Genomic DNA, 23141 nt, shown 5'->3' with positions numbered 1-23141 from the left:
TAAAAAATAAAAAAAAAAAATATAAAGTTATGACGTGAAAGCAAATGAGGTATGTCAACACTGATGGTCTTACTTTGCAGAGTATTAAACAGTTAAACACCTTTACTTTCGGCCAGGTGTGGCTCACACCTGTAATCGTAGCATTTTGGGAGGCCTGAGGTGGGTGGATCACTTGAGGTTAGGAGTTTAGGACCAGGCTGGCCAACAAGGTGAAACCCCATCTCTACTAAAAATACAAAAATCAGCTGGGTGTGGTGGCTGTGTGACTGTGTGACTGTAATCTCAGCTATTCGGGAGGTTGAGGCAGAAGAATCCCTTGAACCCAGGAGGCAGAGGTTGCAGTGAGCCAAGGTTGTGCCACTGTGCTTCAGTCTAGGTGACAGAGCAAAACTGTGTCTCAAAAATAAACTTTACTTCCTATAGTACTTTTTTTTTGAACTTTCAGAACTCATGGATATGCCTTGAAACTTAGGCATGTTTATTTTTTCTTCATTTTTAAAAATAGAGATTTGTTTATTTAATGCCCGCAGTAGTATTGTAAATTATTGGCTTGAGGCGTAATGTGGCTGGTAGTGGGTTTTCATTGAGCAGCACAGTATTTGCAGTCTTTTGGTTGGTTTCTGGTTTTGTTTGCATTTGAATGTTTGCAGGGGTGAGCTCTGCTCTCTATTGTCTTTATACTTGGCTCTGTCTTTCATTTTTGTTAGCTACTTTCAAGCCATGAAATGAATTATGACCTTGGTCCTTACAGTGGCCAGTTTTTTTTTTTTTTTTTTTTTTTTTAATGTGCTAGGGGTTTAGCTTTGAAAAACTTGGGTGCTTATATTTAACAAAGTAATAAGGGAAAATTTCATATTACATTTGACACTCTTGGTAAGAAAATTAAATATTTCAAGATTTTTAGGAGATTTTTTTCTGACTTCCATTCTTTTAGAAGTATTTATAAAGTCTTTGTCTCTAAATAAAGTAGAACATAATTAAAAAGTGTTTTTCCATTTAAAACTTACCATTGTACTAAATACTATGGGAGAGTTATACTAAAAATATCACTTGAGAGCTTGTTAGAAATGCAGAAGCTCAGGTCCTACCTGACCTACTTGAGCTGAATCTGCATTTAAACAAGATTCCTGGGTGATTTGAAAGCACAGTAAAGTTTAGGTAGCCCTTAGAACACAAAATCCAGGCTTGAAATATTGTCAACACATAGAAATGATAAATGCTAATGGTGATGGATATGCTAAATGCCCGGATGGTTTGGCTGTGTCCCCACCCAAATCTCATCTTTGATTGTAGCTCCCGTAGTTCCCATGTGTCATGGGAGGGAGATCTTTCCTGTGCTCTTATGATAGTGAGTAAGTCTCATGAGATCTGATGGTTTTATAAATGAGAGTTCTCCCGCACAAGCTCTCTGTTGCTTGCTGCCATGTAAAATGTGACTTTGCTCCTCATTTCCCTTTGGCATGATTGTGAGGCCTCATCAGCTATGCTGAACTGTGAATCAGTTAAACCTCTTTCCTTTATAAATTACCTAGTCTCAGGTATGTCTTTATTAGCATCTTGAGAACAGACTAATACATGTGACTTGATCATTACACAGCCTATGAATATTACAAAATATCACATGTGCTCCATAAATATGTACAAATATTTTGCATTAATTAAAAAAGATAAGCCAATTGCAATTGCTAATTTTTTTTCTGAGATAAAGGTTATATAGGTATGTTTTTTAAAAAAGCATTTTTTTGTTGGGGGGGGTTGGGACAGGGTCTCTCTCTGTCATCCAGGCTGGAGTACAGTGGCACAATCTCAGCTCACTTCATCCTCTGCCTCCCAGGCTCAAGCAGTTCTTGTGAGTGACTGAGGCTATAGGCATATGCCATCATGCCCTGCTAATTTTTGTATTTTTTGTAGAGAAGGTGTTTCACCATGTTTGCCAGGCTGGTCTCAAACTCCTGGCCTCAAGTGATCTGCCTGCCTTGGCCTCCCAAAGTGTTGGGATTGCAGATGTGAGCCACCACACCCAGCCAAAAGCATTATTCTTAAGCAGTATATATACTGAAATATATACCAACAAAAATGATATCATGTCTGTGATTTGCTTCAAGATAATGATAGAAGGGTTAAGAGTCACTGGGGTTGTCAATGAAGAAGATTGAAATGTGTTGATAATTGTTGGAGTTGGATTTATCTGACAGATTAAAAAAAAAAAATTTATTAGAGGTGGGGTTTCACTCTGTTGCCCAGGCTGGTCTTGAACTCCTATCCTCAACTGATCTGCCTGCTTCGGCCTCCCAAAGTGCTGGGATTACATGAGCCACTGTGCCCAGCCTATTTGACAGATCTTTTAATTTTTGTACATGGTTGAAAATTTCCATAAAAATGTATATGTGTATATGTGTTTACATATGTATATGTTAGGGGGAGGGAAGATGGTGGGAAGCAAGGTTAATTGGTTGATATTTTAATAGATTAGTATATTACAGAAATGCTGTATATTCTTTATGTCGTTCCGTCTCCCCCAGACACTTTGAACAATAACTTATAAAATTGTTTCTGACTTCTGCGTTTAAGAAATCTGCTTCAATTTGTGTAACCCAGATTTTCCAAAATTTGACCACATAACACCTCTTAATATTTTGTAAAACATTGTTTCTGAGGGACTCACCAGAAAAAGAGATCACTGTGGACAGTGCTTGAAGAAGGATGTGAGGCTTAAAAATAGAAGTAGAAAAAGAGGTAGAGTTGGGTGAAGTAAGAATGGGGGGAGATTTTAAGTTGACTTTGTCAGCGTTGGACTCAGTTTTATGCCTTAGTGAGGTGATTTTACTTGATTTTAGATAATGACCTTCTTTGTTGCCTAAGAGATTTGTAGCTTTTGGTCTCCAGAAGTGTTCTGTAACTGAGTTAATTGAAATATTGGAAAACTGTATGTGTTGGGTGTAGTAATTGGCCCTAAGTGCTGTCTGAAGCAAGACACCAATGAATTTTCAATTGACTTTACAGCAAAAATTGTTCACTGTCACTTGATATTAAATAAATCTCTTTGTACTGTTACGGGATGTTGTTTTTATGCATCAGAAAACTTTTTCAGAGGGACTTGTCATTGTGAATTGCTATCAGTTGGGATGGGATTATCTTGTATTTTGTGCACTCTAATAAGACATAATTAAGAAACAAGCAATCACAATGTATAATTGAATATAGTAAAATCCGATTTAAAAGTGTAATGTAGATTTGGTTATGCTTTGAGTGAAGCCATGTCTTATGTGATTATATAGTGATACAAATCTCCAACATTTCTTTAATGTGTAATTTTTTTTAAACATTAAACTCAAAATTCTGAATAACTCAGAATTATGATGAGGGTCTCTTATTTTTATAATTCACTGGGAGCATATTTAGGCTGTTCATCATATACACAATATTCAACTGAGAATAATAGGCTTGGAAGACCTATTTCTTAACTTGTTTCTTTAGTGTTTATATTCTTACCTATCTTTCCTCTTCAGTTTGTACTTTGATTCTATTCGTACTTAAGACTGTCTTCCGTTTCCCTGACGACATAATAGGTATATGGTGCTGTCAGGCATTTCTTAGATTGACTGTTTCGTATTTTAAAGGCAAAGAGAACCTGACTGTCACACTGTGAAATTAAGGCTGAATAAATCTAATAATATAACCTAATGTCTTCTGGTTAAAAGCAATTTGGAAAAGAAAACAGGATTTATGTTGTAAAGAATCACATCTGCTTTAGACTCTTTTTTTCTTGCATTGGGATCAGTAGCAACAGGAATATTATGTTCTGGAAAGATCAGTAAGCCAATAATTCACTTTTTTTCCATCTTGGAGTGAGGTTTTATGTTGTAAAGAATCACATCAGCTGTAGACATTTTTTCTTGCATTGGGATCAGTAGCAACAGGAATATTATGTTCTGGAAAGATCAGTAAGCTAATAATTTTTTTTTGTCCATCTTGGAGTGAGGTTCTGAAACTAGTCTTCAGCATTTGTTGAAAGTTTATACTTAGTTTTTGCCTTATGATAATGTCTTAGAATATTTTGTAAATAAATCAGGATGACTCCCTCTCTAGTACTCTTTCCATTATGCAGTTTAAGAAATTTCATTTGGGCCAAGATTGCATCACTGCACTCTAGCCTGAGCGACAGAGCTAGACTGTCTCAAAAAAAAAAGAAAAAAAAAAAATCAAATCTCATTGGAATTGCCCCAACAAGAGAGACAGTAGTGCTGATTGGGCGGTTCACGTGCTTGATGAGTAGAAAAGGCAGGGATTCAGTGACATAGTTGATCCAGTTAGGTGCCCATTTTGAGTACTTTTAAGAATGGGAGGGGTCACTGTGGAGATTTGATTTTTATTGTAGATGTGCTCTATAGAGCTGTTGCTTCCTGATAAGTGATTTTTGGATATGTGAAGGTCTACTTGTAATTAGTTTTTCTGAGTTGCTTGAAGGGATTTCCATTAATTGTTTTGTTAATCTTTATTATTCCTGGAGGAGAGGTCACTGGATGCCAACAAGTAATGTCCTTAGTAGACCATTAAGCCCATTAACTGTTTTCAGATGGCATGACTTAGTGCTAATTATTCTGCAGGTGTCGCCAAAATTCAGGTGTATTACATTAAATATTTCTTATAGCCGGTTAATTAGTTTAGTTATCTGGGGCTGTATGAGGCAGCTAATTCTTGTAGATTTGCCAAGAGTCTGTGTTGCTTATGACTAAGGAGAGTGACTGATAACATCTATCTTGAGACATTAACCAACCAAAATAATACTGCCTGTGTTTTAAAGTGTGGTGTATTAGTCTGCTTGGGCTGCCATAACAAAACACCAAAGACTGGGTGGCTAAACCAATAGACATGTATTTTCCCATAGTTCTGGAAGCTGCAAGTTCAAGATCAAGATCAGCTCATCAGGGCTGGTTTCTAGGGAAGCCTCTTGCCCTGCTTGTAGATGGCTTCTTTGTTCTGCTGTCACATGGCCTTTGCTGTGTAAGTGAGTGGAGAGGGCGTCTCCTTCCACTTCCTTTCTTCAAAGGATGTTGAATGTAGTTTGGATTAAGGCCCACCCTTATGACCTCACTTAACCTTTATTACCTTCTTTGTAGGCAGTGTATCCAAATACAGTAACAGTGAGAGTCAGGGATTCAACATTTGAATTTTGGAAGGACACAGTTCAGTTCATAACAGGTGGTACCCTGGGGATTCTTATTACTTTGATAAAATATCCTAAACTGCTTCTAGAGTGACAATCTGTCATCACCCACAGGTAGTCTTGAGGCTCAGACAAGAGCCCTGGTCAGGCTGTTAATTTTTCACAATTGCTTATTAATCTTCATGCATTTCTGGCTTATAATATTAAAGTTAATAAAACATAATTTGATCTATTTAGTCCTGTATTTCCCTAAATTCTAGCCTTAAATTAAAATGAATTGTTGGAAAACTTTATACTTGGGCTATGTTCAGTCAAAATCTCGGCCTGAGTTGAGTTTTAATGTTATGCTCTTGAAGGAACTTATAAGAAATGGCCATGTTTCAGAAGATTGTTAAGGACATATTTTACTATATTAGGTCTTCTGTGCTTTTTAAGTGAAAGATTTCTTTTAGAATTTAGGACTAGTTTAAAATTTACTTCCTTAGAGGAACTGGAGTCCCTATTTTTGAGAATGAGAGTTATATCATGTGATGTGTCTCCTTTTGTCTGGGCTGCTAGGAAGCTCAGATTTAATTTGGGGGCTCACTTCCTATTAACTGTGCTTGCCCATATGATCCGCATAGTCGTGTTTTACATTTGTTTGGTGTTGTTTAGCCCTGCATCTCTTTAGTCCCATTTTCTCCTTTGTATTTGACTTTTTATTATTTGTATTCTTTTACAAACCATTTCATATCTTTTTGGGGAAGAGATGGGATATAATTAAAATGAAACTTGAATGTAGATCTTGTTACCCAGTTTCACCATTAAATACAGGTTGAAAAGTTTTCAGTTTTTGGCTGGGTGTTCACCCCCAAGTAGCTTCATAGGACACTCAGAGTAAAAGCCCACAAAGTTGTGCCTGGTCTGGCTCCGAGTTTTCTCCTTGATTCATTTCCTATCACTGTCACTCTTCCTCAAGTCTCTAAAGCCACGTTGACCTCCTTCCCATCTCATATTCCTTGAGCAGGCTAAACACACTTGTTTCAGGGTCTGTTCTCTCTGGAATCAGCTTCCCAGAGAGTGCCCTTTCTCTCTCACTTCCTAGTTAGCTGTATTCAAATGCCATGTTTATCTGAGAGGCCCTCCCTGACCTCCTTATGTGAAGTAGCCTCCCTCCTTGCCTGCTGCGGCTTTTGTGTAGCTGCTACTTCCCAGCTCCCCTCACTAGAATATAAGCTTCATGAGGGAGGAACTGGTTTTGTTCATTGCTGTATGTATCTCTGGCCCCTTAGAACGGTGCCTGGTAAGTAATAGATACTTAGTGAATATTTGTTGAATGAATAAGTGAATTAAATAGGGTCACGAGTAACTGTCATTTGTTCTTTTCTGCAGATTTTTGTGCTTGCATTTCATGTGAGACAATTCAGTTGCAATTGTTTCTTAAGACTGAGAACCGTCCTCCATGACCTCTCCAGATCTTTCATCGCACTGCTGCTCATTAATTAGCTTTTACTAAGCACTTAATGTACCCAGGCACTGTAAGAATATAAAGAAAAGATCTGATCTCAGCTCAGAAATAAATATCCTCAGGAACTTTAGAAAGGGGTAGGCTTCAGGGGATTTGGGCTAACAGTGTTGTGATTGATAGATTATTTATTTTGTTCCTGATAATATATCAGCCAACACTTCTGTCACACTTTATATTTTCAAAATGCAGTCACGTATTTCTCTAGTCCTTAAAACATCCTGGTGAGGCAGGTATTCTTATTATCTTACCTGTTTTACAAAGAAAAAAACAGACACAGAAAAGTTAAGTCACTTACTGAAGGTCAGACAGCTTGAAAGTTGCAGAGCTCTATTTGAATCTGGGTTTTTAAAAAATTCCAGAACCTGTGTTCCTTTAATGTGTATGCAGATGGCTCTTGTTTGATGTACTTGATGAGGTAGTAAGAGACTTTTCTGGTGTATTCCTAATGGTAGTATTCTAGATTTGGGTTTTTCCTTTTGCATCCTTTTATTCCACTTGAGTGGAATGCTTTGGTGACTGACCTTATTTTCACAGATGTGCTTTTTCCTTTATTTGATCTTTCTTTTGTCTTTAAGAATAATACTGACTTTTATGTGTTTTCTCCTATCTGGACTCCATTACTCTATTAAGTCCAAAGTGAAAGCAAAATTGCTCCACAGAAGGAACCAGGGATGGTGACTGGTTATTTTCCTTTCAAAACATTTGATCGATTACACTGAAATACAGAAGCTAGTATGAAAACAGGAAACAGACAAATTCAGCTTTAGATCTCTATTTACCCTGGGTTTTAATGCTTGTTTATGGGACTCACTTGGAGCTCACGATTGTGAATCCACTAGAACTTTGAAAAGTATCTGTTCCTACTAGATGCCGTTAACAGTAACTTAACATGTTACCGTGGTTGTTTTAGCCCTTTATGTAAACAGATTCCGTCCTGGGGATTAATTAGTCATGGTTAAGATGTAATTCATCATGCAAAATACCAGAGCTGTCTTAGTGAAAAATTCTTAATGATCCAGAAATGTCTTTGTGTCCGGCTTAACGGGAATCTAGTTTATTCTTTTATGTTCCTCCATGAACTTGACAATGGTTTTTAAGTCATAATCGTTTTGAGATGGGAATGGAAAAAAAATCTAGAGTGATTGAATAACTTGAATACATCTTGGGTTGGCAACGTTATACCATTTGTCCTTTGATCATGTCTTTTATTTAGCTCATGCTTTTGAATCTTGTCCAGACTCAAGACTGTTATTACTGAAAAAGCTGCTTGGTGCTCTCTTTTCATCTCTAGCTGTCTGCTGTTCTCTTTACCTATGAACTGTGACTTGATGAGAGTACAGTCCTGTAGCTCAGAAGCTGAAGGCAGAAAAAATAGGATTTTGTAACATGTATAGTAGAAAGAGCATGGATTTCAGAGTCAAATATACTTAGCTTTAATTTCAACTCTGATATTAACTGTGTGCATTTGTATAAGTTACGTTACCTCTCTGAGCCTCTGATTCCTTATCTGTAAAAAGGCAGGTGATAATATTTTATTATACTAGACTGCTTTGAGTATTGTCTTAGATTAATTATGCAAAATAACCACTGTATTGCCTGGTGTATTATAGACACTCAGTAGTTTGTATCTTGTGCCTCACTTTCACCGTCCTTTCCAAACATGTACGACACAAGGATGCATGTAAATTTCTGCATTTAGTTTTAAAATTTGACAGGTAGAGGATGAGTGAGGATGAGTGAGAGCTGACGTGTCAGCACTTACTGTCAAAGGGATCTCAGATAATTTTTGTACTATATTTTAAAAAATGCAATGTAGTTTTAGGCTAAATTATTAGAAATATAGTGTTCATGTTCTGCAACATAAAACCTCTTTCCATTTGGAAGTATGTTGTGTTCACTTCTGAGCACATCTGAGAGGCAGATTAGTGAAGCCAAGAAGAGTCATACGGCCCAGGTTTGAGGTCAGACTCTGCTCCTTAAAGACTGTGCCTTGAATAAAAAACTCAGTCTCTTTATTTCTGCAAAGTATGGTACTGATATGGTTTGCCTGGATCCACATTTCATCTTGAATTTTAACTCCCACAGTTCCCACATGTTGTGGGAGCAACTCAGTAGGAGGTGATTGAATTATGGGGGTGGGTCTCTCCTGTACTGCATTTTTCTCTTGATAGTGAATGGGTCTCATGAGATCTGATGGTTTTAAAAGGGGTAGTTTCCCTGCACAAGCTCTCTTCTCTTGTCTGCTGCCACATGAGACGTTCCATTTACCTTCTGTCATGATTATGAGACCTCCCCAGCCACATGGAATTGTCAGTCCAGTAAACCTCATTCTTTTGTAAATTGCCCCCCTCAGGTATGTTTTTATCAGCAGCATGAAAACAGACTAATACAGGTACCTACCTCATAAGGTTGTTTTGAATACATGAATTATTATGTGTAAGCCACTTAGATTAATGCCTGGCACATAGTTCTATGTGAGAGTTACCTGTTTTTGAGGTGATTTCAGAGGAAAGGAAGAAGGATGGTGGGCTGCTGGAAGTCATGGTGTGGAAGAAACAGTTGAAGAAATTGGAGGTGTTTAACCCAAGAAAGAACTATTGGGAGTCCTTTACCATTTAAAGGGAAATTGTATGAAAGAAAGAATAGACGTTTTTCTATTACAGAAAAAGATGGGACTAGGATCAATGGGTAGAAATTATAAAGAGGCTGATTTTATTTTAACAGAAGGCTTTATAATAAGCAGAGCTGTTCAAAATTGCAGTGAATTGCTTTGTGAGCTGATAGAGCTCTGCATTGCACAGAGGCTTAGAAGGCTGAAGAGAAGTTCATGACTTGACTGGCGGGGTGAGCTCAATGACAAGTGTTCTCTTCTGCCCTGCTGTCTGTTCAGGTTAAGGGACTAGTGATAATCCCACGCTGAAATTTGCTGGGATTTGCTAGCATGCATGAGAACTTTCTCCTAGAATTAGTCAGCTCTTTCATGCTTTTATGGTCTATGATTTATTCATTTTTATTGAATATTTATCTCAAATATTTATTGTCCGAGACATTGTATTTCTGGTCTCATATTGCAGAAAAGAAAACAGAGCTTGGAAATGAATATTCACTGCCTACTGTTGCTTGGCACCATGCATTCGATCCTTGAAGGAACCCAATGACTTTACCACAGGTCTCTTGTGTTTCTGAAGTTCTCGTGAGCCAAGCACCAATTGCCCTTTGTTTTAGATTATCTTGCCAAGGACATTTGTTTAGCAAACAGCTTTGGAAGACAGAGATAGTCCCTCCCTCCAGAACAAGGGGCAGGTGTGTTTCCAGTCCAGTCTCTGAGCTTAGATTCAGTTTTCTGAGCTCAGGGTTCTTCTCCAGGAGCTGCCTGTGTGGGCAGGCTTCTCTTTGGGCCCATCTGCCTAACCCCGGTGGGACTTGGGGGCAAGGGGAACTGAGGTGAACATGCTGTACTTTCTCCACTTGCTGTGCTGTGGGTGTGATCAAGTCTTGAGGAGTTTAGGAGCTCCAGGAGTTTTGTGTCTTCTGCCAGCATCTGTGAAACTGTGGCTACCCTCTTAGCTTGCGAGTAGGATAAAATCTCAGCCTTCATCATTCTTGACATGAAGGAGGAATAAAGTGAGAATCGGAGAATTTAAACCTAATGGCCAGAGTTAAGTTATCTAGTATTTGGGGATGGTGGGGTTTTAACTTTTGTCTTCAGAAGATGTACTTTTTATTATATTATGGAAAAACACTGTTGCCTTTGCTGCTGCTATTACTACTGTTACTACTAGAGCAATAATAGCTAATGGTGACAACCAACATTTGTTGAGTGCTAATGACATTCCAGGCTTTGTTTGATCTAATTTAATTCTCACTAACAACCCTATGTGGAAGGTATCATAGTATTTCCGCTTCATAGATGAGCAGAATCAGGTGCCATTACCAAGGTCATGAGTAGTCAATATGGTGGAGCCACGATTCTCACCCAGGCAGCTTTACTCTGCCTGAAGAGACCCCACTCTGTAGCTGTTATGAGCGCAATCTGAAAGCAGACCAAGCTGAGTTTTAAATCCCCATACTATTCCTAACCTTCGTTGTGTGAGGTGGTGCAAATTAATTTAACCTCTTCAAATCTCAGCTGTTTCATTGGTAAAAAGGGGGGAGGGAATAATAACAGGACTTACTCCAAAGGCCTGATATGGGGATTAAACATACATTCTATAAAATGTGCAACACAGCTGGCTCCTGGCAGCTAGTAAGCCTCTCTAAATATTAGAGACTATTATTATTTTTATTATCCTTGCTGCCTTCCTTTTCTCTAATTAAAAAAAAAAGCTCTAACGGTTTTGCCCTCTGAGTTCTATACTGTAATTACTTTTCACTAAAGACAAAATGTTACTTATCCCAGTTTACATCAAGAGGATACATTTCGAATGTGGGGCAAACCTGGCACAGGATATTTCTTAATATATATTTCTTAATAAATATTTTCTTGAAAAAAGGAAAATAGGAGGCAGAACCCCCTGTAGACCCAATTTACTCTCTAATCTTCATTTTAGTAACCCTTTGTATTCCCTAAATAACTCCTAATGATACAGTAATGCGTTAACAGTGACAGCTGATGCCAGCGAAGGTGTCCTCTCTGGGCCTGACATTTTCCTTAATGGTAATTCTAACTAGTTAAGGTAAACAATGTGAAATGTTTGGCATATTTTTTTCACAAATGGTAGTGGAGTGGAAATCATGAAAAGCCTTGTAAAGATGGCAAACTGATCTAGTGTAGCTTTGACAATTCCGTGACTGCTGTTACAAGGGGAAATAATAGAGTTAAACAGCTAGGAACTCTTACCTTTGGGACAGTTGATAAATTGAAGGCATTTTCTGATTGTGCTTTACTTTAGATTAATAGCCTGGAAGTTTTCAGATTTAAAGAGCAAAGTTGTGTATCATTGAAACAAGAAGAAGACATGATACATGCTAAGCTGCTCTGTACCCAAATATTGCAGGTAATCTTGGTAGCTCTATCTTTGAAGCCCAGTTTCGCTTACATTCCCCACTCTGATTTACTCTAATAGTCTAGCACTTGGGTGGTATTCTGTACCTGCAAGAAACTTTGGAAGTAGTCTCGTTTAGGGGCACCAGTTTGCAGATGAGGAAACGGGATCTCTCATGTAAAGGCTTTAAATCAAGTCTTGCAGTATCCAGTAGTGTTGCTTTCCTGAGCATCCCGTACTGTCCTTAGTGGCTTTTGCCTTTCCCTCCATTGCCTTTGTTCCTGCCCTCCCCCTACCCCTATTCATGATATAGCTGATCTTTTAGCATCCCTAACACCTAACAAAAATAATTGTAAAATTCTTTTTGGAAGTTAGATTGAAGTCAAAGACTGCTTTGAATTTCCCTATAAATTGGAAAAGAAATTTTATATATTGTGTTGCTCATGAGTTAAGATCGTTTGCTCTAAATGACAGTTCAGAGTAGATTGTTGTACAGTATTTTGCCTGCAAATACCTGGAAGTGGATATGTGATTGATTTGCTGACAGACCATCTCTGAAAGCAGTTCTAATGATGGACTTATAATTGATGGCATCCGTCATAGAACCTAAAATATCCCCCTCCCTAAATTAAAAAAGATAAATGAAATAAACTAGGCTGAATGTATAAGCTGACAAATCTGAGGGAATTTAATGAAACTCTAAATTACCACAGCCAACAGATAAGAGGAAAAGGTTCTTTTGTTACTGATTACAATACTAAATTAAAAAAAATTATCCGAGAAAGATAGAGGAAACAAAGATCTGTGGTCCACGTATCAAACGAAGTTATTGAAATATTTTTAATAAGTATATCTATCTCATTCCCTGCTTATTGTTGATTCATATCAATCTTGTTAGTGCTGTTTGAAGACGAGTGAGTGCAGGAACCGTCCTGTAGGATAGCTTGGCTGACTGCTATTGTAAGAGATTTTAGAATTAATATGACCTTATTTCCAGATTGCTGGGGGCTCCATACCAAATTCAGGTCATTCAAATGAGCTGTTTGGAAGGTGCTTCCTCATTGTATTTTATCAGTTACTGTGCTTTCAGCTATGTATGAAAGAAGAGCAATTGAAAATGACTTAAACAATGGATATTTATTATCTCCCCTAAGAAGTCCTGAGGGTAAGGCAGCTGCAGGGCTGGCTGCTTTGGTGGCCAAGGACATAGTGGTAGCTTGGCATTCCTCTTGGCTTTTCCTTCCATAGTTGTAACATGGCTGAAGTGTCTTGCGTATCTTACCTTTGTACAGTGATATCTAGGGTTAGGAAAGGGACCTTTTCTTGTTATTATTCTTGCAGAAAATTGTTCCTAGTACTTCCTTAGGTCTATCTCATTGACCAGACTTGTCACTGATAAGGAGAATGGAATTATTAGGAATTACAACAGTTCACTCAAATCAAGAGTTACCCAGTCTCTTGAACAGTTCATGCCTGCCTGCTGTCTGATTAAAATCAGTTCTAGTGCCCATGACACAGGTGAAGAGAAGGGCGCCTTGGATAGGCAACAACAAATCCACTTAGATGGGCTATTGGAATTAACCGTGGAGGAAGTTTTCTGTTTTCTTTTGGTAACTTATTTCATTTCCCATTTAGTAAGATGAATGTGCTAGCATCTGGACTAAGTCAGCTTTCTTTTGCATTTTACTTTAAGTTTACTCAGCTTGATCTACTCTCTGCTTTCACCAGGACTCTGTCTACTAGTGACGATGTCGAAGACAGGGAAAATGAGAAGGGCCGCCTTGAAGAAGCCTATGAGAAATGTGACCGTGACCTGGATGAATTGATCGTGCAGCACTACACAGAATTGACGACAGCCATTCGCACATACCAGAGCATCACAGAGCGCATCACCAACTCCCGAAATAAAATAAAGCAGGTATTCCTCCTTTCTTCTTGTCTGGTGATGGCAGCACTTCCTGTCAGTATAGGTGTTACAGCTTGGAGAGGAGCCATAGTAGTGGCTAATGGTTCTTAACAATTGATTCAAAATGCCACTTTTCTGCAGGTATCTGGAAAGCCTGGCTGGGAAAGATCACAGAAGGCATCCCCGGCTGACTTCTCCTCTCCCCTGTGTCTTATCCTTGGTTCTGCCATTACTTCTCACTGCAATGTGATGGCCTCCCCTTGCTTGTGTCTTACAATCCATCCCTGACAAACTAGGAGGCGTACTGGCCCTCGTATTCTCCATTCTCATTCTAGCAATTATTCCTGTACTTCACACATCTAAACAACAAAGCATAATATTCTGACTGTTGAGTCAATGCCTGTTCTGAATCTTAATGGCCAACCTGTTTACAGTTAAATGAGTTGGAGGGCAGCCAGTTGAATACCCTTTTATCAGAATCCAAACCACATAAGAGAGTATATCTCCTACACTAAAGTTGGTTGTGATTTGTCTGCAATTATTATGGATTCTTGGTATTTTTTGTAAAGTGAAGAAAATTTAACCTACAAATTATTTAAAAATATAATGAAATGTTTATGAAAACAATTTTTTTTTTTTTAAAATAGAAATGGAGCCTTGTTCTGTTGCCCAGGCTGGAGTGCAGTGGTGCCTCACTGAAGCCTTGAACTCCTGGGCTCAAGCAGTCCTCCTGCCTCAGTCTCCCAAAGTGCTGTGATTATAGGTGTGACCCACCACGCCTGGCTAAAAACCAAAATTCTTGAATATCGTGCTTTAGTTGTGACTAGTGTGTATTAAATTTTATTTTGTAATTTTCTTTTCATGTTTTGGAACAGTTTCTTATTTTTTATTCTTGTTATCTTTCTTCCTTTTTCTCCTCCTTCTCCTCTTCTTCCCCTACATTCTTTCTCTCTCTCTCTTCTCCCACCCCTCCTTGTTCCTTCGCTGTACTATGTCTTTAGTACTTAAGGGATAAAATGGGTTTGTAAGGAGTATTTTCGTAATTGGCCAGAGGATGAACTGATCAAATAAGGGTTATGTACTGTAACACTGAAGTTATGTGGTTCTCAGTTGTGTATTTTGAGATCACTCCTTTAATACCTTTTGGTACTAGCCTGTGATAAATAACAATGATTCCTACCACTTATGAACACTGATTCTTTGCAAGGCCTGATTATGTCTAATTATCTCTCAATGAATTTGGAATTTGAACTCTGGTCTCCCTTATTCTAAAGCCTTTGCTGCTGGTTTTCAGGCATTTTTAAAGCAACAGAAACCTTTTTTTTTTTTTTTTTTTTTAGCTATGATATTTTGCAGAATACCAGCATATCAGACATTAAGAGAGGCAATGCTCTCCTCTTATTTGGTTTTGGGGTGAGAGGTCCAAAGCTTCATGCTTGGTACCCCCCCTACCATTGTGGGACTTAGGGATGCATGGTTTAAAATTAGCTGCCCTGTGCTATGAGACTGGTTAGGGGACTGCCTGGCCTGTATCTGCCCAGGAATAGCTGTGCATATGGCATCTTCATGTTTTCTTTTCTGTCCATTAAACCTTACATTATGATTTTGTAAGCAGATACATCAATTATGCTTCTACAAATACTGATGATATGTGACTTTCAGCTTCAAAGAGTCTAGTTCCAGAATTAGTATGCTCTTAACCTTTTTGGAAGCCACGTGTTTACCTCTTTACATTTTAAAATTAACTGGGCATTATTTTTGTGTTTTTGAGACGGAGTTTTGCTCTTGTTGCCCAGGCTGAGGTGCAATAGCATGATCTCGGCTCACCGCAACCTCCGCCTCCTGGGTTCAAGCAATTCTCCTGCCTCAGCCTCCTGAGTAGCTGGGATTACAGGCAAACACCATCATGCCCGGGTATAACTGGGCATTTTTGAAAGGAATACTGTAATTCTTTACCTTTATAAGTGCTGAGTTCATCCTATGTATTTATCTGTGAAACTAGGTAAAGCTATAGATCACTTGCTCTAGATTTAAAGTAAACTGCAGTCCATTTTGACCCAACATTCTAAGCTCAAGAGGGGTCAGACCATGAATGTATAGAGCTGCCGACCTTCTGGCTTTGCCTCGGGTAATCACAGCAAAGATGAAGGACCTCATGGTATTTGTGTTTTCTGATTAGTCCGGTTGACTGAAAGGACTTTGTCCTAATCTCATGGGAAGCACCAGCAGTGATTTCTGCTTTGCTTCCTGTTACTCTGAGTCGATAGCATCTTTGCCGCAAACAAAGAATGTTTGTCTGATATTGAAAAAGAGCCTTGTCTTGATCATTTCACATTTGTTTTAGTAGCCACGTTTCTTACCATCCTCATTTTCAGTATGCCAGAGTTTTGAGCAAAAGAAAATAACAAAACTTTATTATATCTGATAGTTGTCAAGAAAGTAAATGCTATATTATTCTGGGTTATGAATTAGCTTCAATATTGGGAAGAGAAAGGGTCAAAGCTCTTTTCAAAAGAGCCTTTAATAATTGATTAATGTGAAAATAAAAGCGTTGGGGGACAATGAAAATGAATTTGTTTTTGTTGCATAATTTGACAATTTTGGCCATGACAGTCCATTTCTTATCACCAAGGAGACACTGATGCTTTCTCACTAATCTTTTCCTGTCATTTTTGGTTTTTAATTGCACTTTCGATTATATATGAAATACAGGTATGCATTTTTTTAAAGTGAAAACATGGATGATTCAGTAACAATTGGGCTACGTTATCTCAGAGCCCAGCAAGATGCTGAGAATGTGTAGATCTGAGTTGAAATTTTCTTTCTCTTCTCTGCCAGATGAATAAGGATTCATGCAGCAAGTATTTGTCTAGTGGCTGCTACATTGCCGGTTATGTTTTAGGTGCTAGGACTGCACGAGTGGGAAACAACAGTTCCTGTCCTCATGGAGCTTATGTGCAAATGAGAGGATAGAAAACAAACAGATAATGTTTAACAACATGTATGTATTGTGTGTATCTAGTGTCTGCTTTGTGCTGAGGATTGTTCTGATTTTAGGGTATAGAAGTGAAGAAAACACAAACATTTCTGTCCTTGTGGAGTTTACATTCTAATCAGGGGAGACAGACTCCAGACTGTAAATGAATATGTAAGTAAAGTGTGGTATAGCGGTTGGTAAGAAGTGCTACACAGACACCCACACCCCCCCACCCCCACCACCCTTCACCCCCACCCTGCAAGGAAGGGAGACTAGGCATTGCTGTTTTAGCTGGGTTGGACAGAAAAGGCTTCACTGAGTTCCCATGTGAGCCAACACCTAAAGGAGGTTAGGGAGAGTGTCAGGAAGAACACTCCAGGAAGAAAGGAAGCAGGTGCCCAGGTCCTAAGGCAGGGGCATGATTGGAGGTTTGGAGCAGCAACAGCAAGGTGGTTGGCGAGCTGAAGCAAATTGAGGCATGGGGAGAGATGGCAGGAGAGAGATGAGAGAGCTGGGGCATGTGGTGTGGAGTGGTGGATGGGTGGGTGGAAGTCACGTAGGGTCTTGTAGGTCACTGGAAAGACATCGATTTTTAACTCTTGAGTATAAGGGGAAAAATGATTCTTGTAAGGTTTTGGGCACAGGAATGACATGATGTGGTTAACATTTTAAATGGCCCACTCCAGCTGCTGGGCTGGAAATAGATTTCAGTGGGAACCAAGGCAGATGAAGATGTTCATATTTGTGCATTGTCACCTTTTAAAGCTTGAGACCACAAAACTGTTTATGCTTCCCATTTGAGACAGGGTCTCTCTCCACCACCCAGGCTGGAGTGCAGGAGCATCATCATGAGTACACTGTAGCCTCAACCTCCCAGGCTCAGGTGATCCTCTTGCCTCAGCCTCCTGAATAGTTGGGACCATAGGTGCGTTCCATCAAGCCTGGCTAATTTTTTTGATTTTTTTTTTTTTTTTTTTCAGAGACTTTTACAGATTTTTTTTTTCTCTCTGTGTTGCCCATGTTGGTCTCAAACTCATGGCCTCAAATGATCCCCTGCCTTGGCCTCTCAGAGTGCTGGGATTACAGGTGTGAGCCACTGTGCCTGGCCTACACGTCTCATTTTTTAACATTACTTTTATACACTGATTTATATTATATTGGTAGAGTCTATGCTTTTGAGGATACATATGAGCTGACATATGGATTTAACTTTCTTTTCTGATAGTCAAAGCTTTTTTTTTTTTTTAAATTACTTCTTTCTTTTCCTTCCTTCCTTCCCTCCCTCCCTGCCTCTCTGTCTCTGTCTCTTTCCTTCCTTCTGTCCGTCCGTCTCTGTTGTCTGGGCTGGAGTGCCGTGGTGCCATCACAGCTCTTTGCAGCCTCAAACTCCTAGACTCAAGGGATCCTCCTGCCTCAGCCTCTTGAGTAGCTGGGATTACAGGCGCTTGCCACCACGCCTAGCTAATTAAAAATATTTTTTTTTTTTTTACAGAGACTAGGTCTCATGGAAGGCTCATAAGCTCAGCCTTGATACCATGTACAATTGATCAGATCAAGTAATGTGGACAATAAGCAGAATAACTGGGCATTTGTATTACTTTTGAATGCATTGTAAAATTTCTCAAAATGAGATGTTATTGCATTGGAAAACCTCCAATTCCATAGGTTCTGCCAATGTCTCTCGTAATTATGATTAGCTTATTATAGCAGCAGCACCAAAATAGATGGATGTGAGTTGATACAAATTGGGGACTTGGGCCAAATGAATTGGTATGTTTCTCTATGGTGTACTAGGTGAATGAGATGACCTCAGGTTTCTTTAAAGTTGCAATATAGTCTAATGCTTATCACTGGAGCAGGGTAGGTGGAGGGGAGATACTTGGCTTTGTTGTGATGTGCACACAAACACTTAATATTTTATCCCAATTTTGGCTGCCCTATTGGTGCTAGATTAAGCTCTGAATCTCATTTTTCTTGCCTATAATGAGAAGAACTATACGTGATTATTTATGTGAAGTTGTTAGGGCGGGCTTAATCATTGAGTATTGAAACATTCATTATTTAATGTGTACCTAAAATAATTTTGGCTTTTAAATGAGAGTATACCTTGAAAGGTAGAATTAGAATGAGGAATAGCCTTAATATAAAAAATGTCCTAGTTGAACAACATCGTTTGGTAGGAAGTTATTTACAGCCCAAATACAAGATGGAAAATTCTAGCTGCTTGTATGAAAAAGGGAAGAAGGCCTTTGGGTTTCTAGAGATGGACATACTAAACAGTGGGTAATAACAAGATACAATTTTAAGTGTGTACAGCACTCTAGAGGGCATTAATGCAGTTGCAGGAACCATGAGGTGATCTTTCTTTCCATTAAGTTCAGGTGCGTGTGTATTTGTGTACTGTATTTATTCAGGCTCTGCAGCTCAAAGGAAGATATTGGAAAGGGTTGAGGGGAGCCTCTCAGAATTTCAGGCCTTAGAATGGCAGCTGAAAAAACCCAGGGAAAGAATGCATGGGCTATAAAAGATTGAAGGTAGTTTAAAAATAATCTGTAGTTCTAAAAGGCTTTTAAACAGAACAATGCATGGTATTTCCGAGATTCGTTCTTTCTAGGCGCTTTCTATAAGACTTCATGGAAAAAATTGGGTTGGTCTCTTACGGTAGGAGAAAACCTATGATAATGCTTTTATGTAGATTTACTTTTGCCAACAAAATTCAACAAAAACAAGACATCTCAATATTTTATACTTTTAAAATTAAGAATAATGTCAACACATTCATTTTCATTTACTGTCCTTGGCTCATAGATAACTTTTCAGGACATTCCTAGTCTATAGTTTCAATGAGCTGTTTGCATATTTATTGTATTTTATTACAGATAATATGTATACTCAGAGGCATTCCTTCCCTTCTTTATCTTCTTCTTGATCCAAATTCAGCACTTTTTAATTTTGGAAACAGAGTCTTGCTCTTGTGCCCAAGCTGGAATGCAGTGGTATGATCTTGGCTCACTGCAACTTCTGCCTTCCAGGTTCACGTGATTCTCCTGCCTCAGCCTCCCAAGTAGCTGGGATTGTAGGCACCCACCACCATGCCTGGCTAATATTTGTATTTTTTAGTAGAGATGGAGTTTCACCATGTTGGCCAGGCTGGTCTTGAACTCCTGACCTCTGGTAATCTGCCCAACTTGGCCTCCCAAAGTTCTGGGATTACAGGCATGAGCCTATACTTCCTGGCCCAAATTTAGTACTTTTCAGATTTTATGACTTTAAAGTTACAGCCTTCCATTCTCTTCCCCAGGCCTGTGTCCATCAGCCCCTCTCACTATATATGTCTCTGGTCTTCCTCTCGCAAATGCTAAGGGAGTGTATTCAAAGGCCCCATTAGCTTTTCTCGCCCCTTTATCTTTCCCAAGAGAGGTCTGCAAAAATTTCAGCTTCTCTGCTGTCTGTATTGTCTCATATTTCTATTCATAATAGCTTCTTGGGCTCTGTGTTCTTTCTTTTCTCTTTTTCTAATAGTCTCTAGTTAGGGTGACTTGCAGTTTTTGTGAAATTTTAGCTATTGCTGAACAGGTGATTATGAGCAACAGTAAAGTTACTAAACCTCTGAGAAAGCAAAGGAAATTTGTCCCTGACTTGATGTCATGGCTTGAACAAGCTGACTTTTCATAGATTTAAGGAAGAACCAGAGTAACATGATTTTTCAATCTTAATTTTCCTTATAAATTAAATAGAATGAAATGAAAATACTGTTATCACATTTATAAAAGAACAGAGTTTTGAAAAATAAATGTTTCAGTGGAATTTGGTACTTTTCTAAGATTTGAATGTTATTATTCATTGATGGGTATAGCTCTGTTTCATCTTCACCATTAAAAAAAACTTCATTTTTTAATTTTTAAAAATTGGCAAATAAAAATTGCATATATTGTATACAGCATGGTGTTTTGAAATACGTCAACATTGCGTAATGACTAAATCAAGCTAATTAACATGCACATCACTTCACATGCTTGTCAGTTATTTGTGGTGAGAATACTTAGAATGTACCCTTTCATCCATTCTTAAGCATACAATACATTGTTATTCACTGTAGTCACTATGTTGTACAGTGGGTTTCTTCAACTTACTTCTCTTGTCTAACTGAAGTATTATATTATTTGATTAACATCTCAACCCATCCTCTCACCCCAAGCCCCTGGTAACAACTGCTCTACTTTCTGCTTCTATGAGTTTGAATTTTTGGACTCTACATATAAGGAAAATCATGCAATAGTCATCTCTCTGTGTCAGGCTGGTTTCACTTAACATAATGTCCTCCAGGTTCATCCATGTTGTTGTAAAAGACAAGAGTTTCTTTCTTTTTTTTTGAGACGGGGTCTCACTCTGTTTCCCAGGCTGGAGTACAGTGCCTCGATCTTGGCTCACTGTAGCCTCGACTTACTGAGCTCAGGCGATCCTCCCACCTTGGTCTCCCTGGTATCTGGGACCACAGGTGCATACCACTATGTCCAGCTAATTTTTTGTATTTTTTATGGATATGAGTTTTCACCAGGTTGCCCAGGCTGATCTCAAACCCCTGGGCTTAAGTGATCCACTCACCTTAGCCTCCCTAAGTGGTGGGATTATAGTTGTGAGCCACCGCGCCTGAACAGATTTCCTTCTTTTTAAATTCTGAATAGTATTCCATTGTGTTTATACCATATTTTCTTTATTCATCAGTTGATGGACACTTAGCTGCAGTGATCATGGGAGTGCAGATATCTCTTTGACATACTGATTTCAATTCTTTTCGATAGAGACCCTGTAGTGAAATTACTGGATCATATGGTAGTTCTATTTTTTAATGTTTTGAGGAACCTCCATACTATTTTCCATAGTGGCTGCATTTTCCATCTTTATTGAGGTATAGTTTACATACAGTAAAATGCACGTGTTTTGAAAGTGCAGTGCAATGAGTTTTGGCAAACGTATATATCCCTGAATGTGTTACCATCACCCCGGAATTCTCTCCTGCCTCTTTGTGGTCAGTTCTCTCTCACATCCTGTTCCAAGCAACTACTGATTTGAATTCTGGCACTATGGATTCGTTTTGCCTGTTCTGGAACTTCGTACATTATACCCTCTTTTGTGTCTAGCTTCTTTTGCTTGGCATAATTTTTTTTTATTGTACTTTAAGTTCTGGGGTACATGTGCAGAACGTGTAGGTTTGTTATATAGGTATACACATGCCATGGTGGTTTGTTGCACCCATCAACCCGTCATCTACATTAGGTATTTCTCCTAATGCTATCCTTCCCCTAGCCAGCATAATGTTTTTGAGATTCTTCATGTTTCTTCCTTGTTGTGGCTGACGGACCCTATCCCCCGAGTTTTTTTTGTTTTTGTTTTTTGAGACGGAGTCTCATTCTGTCACCCAGGCTGAAGTGCAGTGGTGCAATCTTGGCTCACTGCATCTTCTGCCTCCCAGGTTCAAGCAATTCTTCTGCCTCAGCCTCCTGAGTAGCTGAGACTACTGGCGTGTACCACCATGCCCGGCTAATTATTGTATTTTTAGTAGAAACAAGGTTTCACCGTGTTGGCCAGGTTAGTCTCGAACATCTGACTTCAGGTATCTGCCCGCCTTGGCCTCCCAGTGCTGGGATTACAGGTGTGAACCACCACGCTTGACCTCCCCCAATTTAAAAAAAAAAACATTTTTCTTGTCTGTGACTTTCTAATCATAAAGCGGAAGCCTCAGGGCAATTTAGTATTAAGAGTACCTGTAGGCCGGGCGCGGTGGCTCACGCCTGTAATCCCAGCACTTTGGGAGGCCGAGGCGGGTGGATCACAAGGTCAAGAGATCGAGACCATCCTGGTCAACATGGTGAAACCCCGTCTCTACTAAAATTACAAAAAATTAGCTGGGCATGGTGGCGCATGCCTGTAATCCCAGCTACCCAGGAGGCTGAAGCAGGAGAATTGCCTGAACCCCGGAGGCGGAGGTTGCGGTGAGCCAAGATTGCGCCATTGCACTCCAGCCTGGGTAACAAGAGCGAAACTCCGACTCAAAAACAAAAAACAAAAAAGTACCTGTAGTTTCGTTGGTTTGTAGCTTTGTTTCTACGGTTTAGAGAATTTTGGTGATGTCATTTTCTATACAGCCTGACGCCAATTTTTTACCTCCCACAAATTTGACTTCACTTTTCCTTCCATGTAGTAAGCAAAAGTGAGAATTGAGCTGATTACCTTGTATATATCCTAGTGTGAAATGCCACAGTTGTCTTTTTCCAATCAGACAGGAGTTTACACTGACACCCTGTAAGTTTGTTCCCCACTCTGATCAAGAGCCTACTAGTTCGGTGTTGCATGACATAAAATTTATTTTTAACTCTTTCCGCAGTAACCATTACACATAGAGGAAAAAGCTGAGAATTATAGTAGCAAGGTGAGATAAGTAGGCTATCGGAAGTCAGATTCTAACAGATTTCAGCTCAGATTTAAAATGGAGCCAGGCGGGGTGGCTCACACCTGTAATTCCAGCACTTTTTGTGGCCGAGGCAGGCAGATCACAAGGTCAGGAGTTTGAGACCAGCCTGGCCAATATGGCGAAACCC

The 23141-nt window shown here is 39.1% G+C and overlaps 1 protein-coding gene across 2 annotated transcripts in view; it reads left to right on the top strand.

Annotated features, from left to right (window-relative positions):
* The window catches only part of EXOC4 (exocyst complex component 4), an 808787-nt gene that overhangs the window by 8587 nt on the left and 777059 nt on the right, over positions 1 to 23141 (top strand). For both annotated transcript variants that reach the window (XM_017532629.2, XM_037739981.1), the window contains exon 2: positions 13388 to 13577. In XM_017532629.2, the coding sequence (XP_017388118.1) occupies positions 13388 to 13577 (190 nt within the window). The remainder of the gene's footprint in view (positions 1 to 13387; positions 13578 to 23141) is intronic.

This window comes from Cebus imitator, unplaced genomic scaffold (assembly GCF_001604975.1).
Source record: "Cebus imitator isolate Cc_AM_T3 unplaced genomic scaffold, Cebus_imitator-1.0 Scaffold77, whole genome shotgun sequence".
In the NCBI taxonomy this organism is placed as follows: domain Eukaryota; kingdom Metazoa; phylum Chordata; class Mammalia; order Primates; family Cebidae; genus Cebus; species Cebus imitator.
This window is presented reverse-complemented; position numbering and strand designations above follow the sequence as displayed.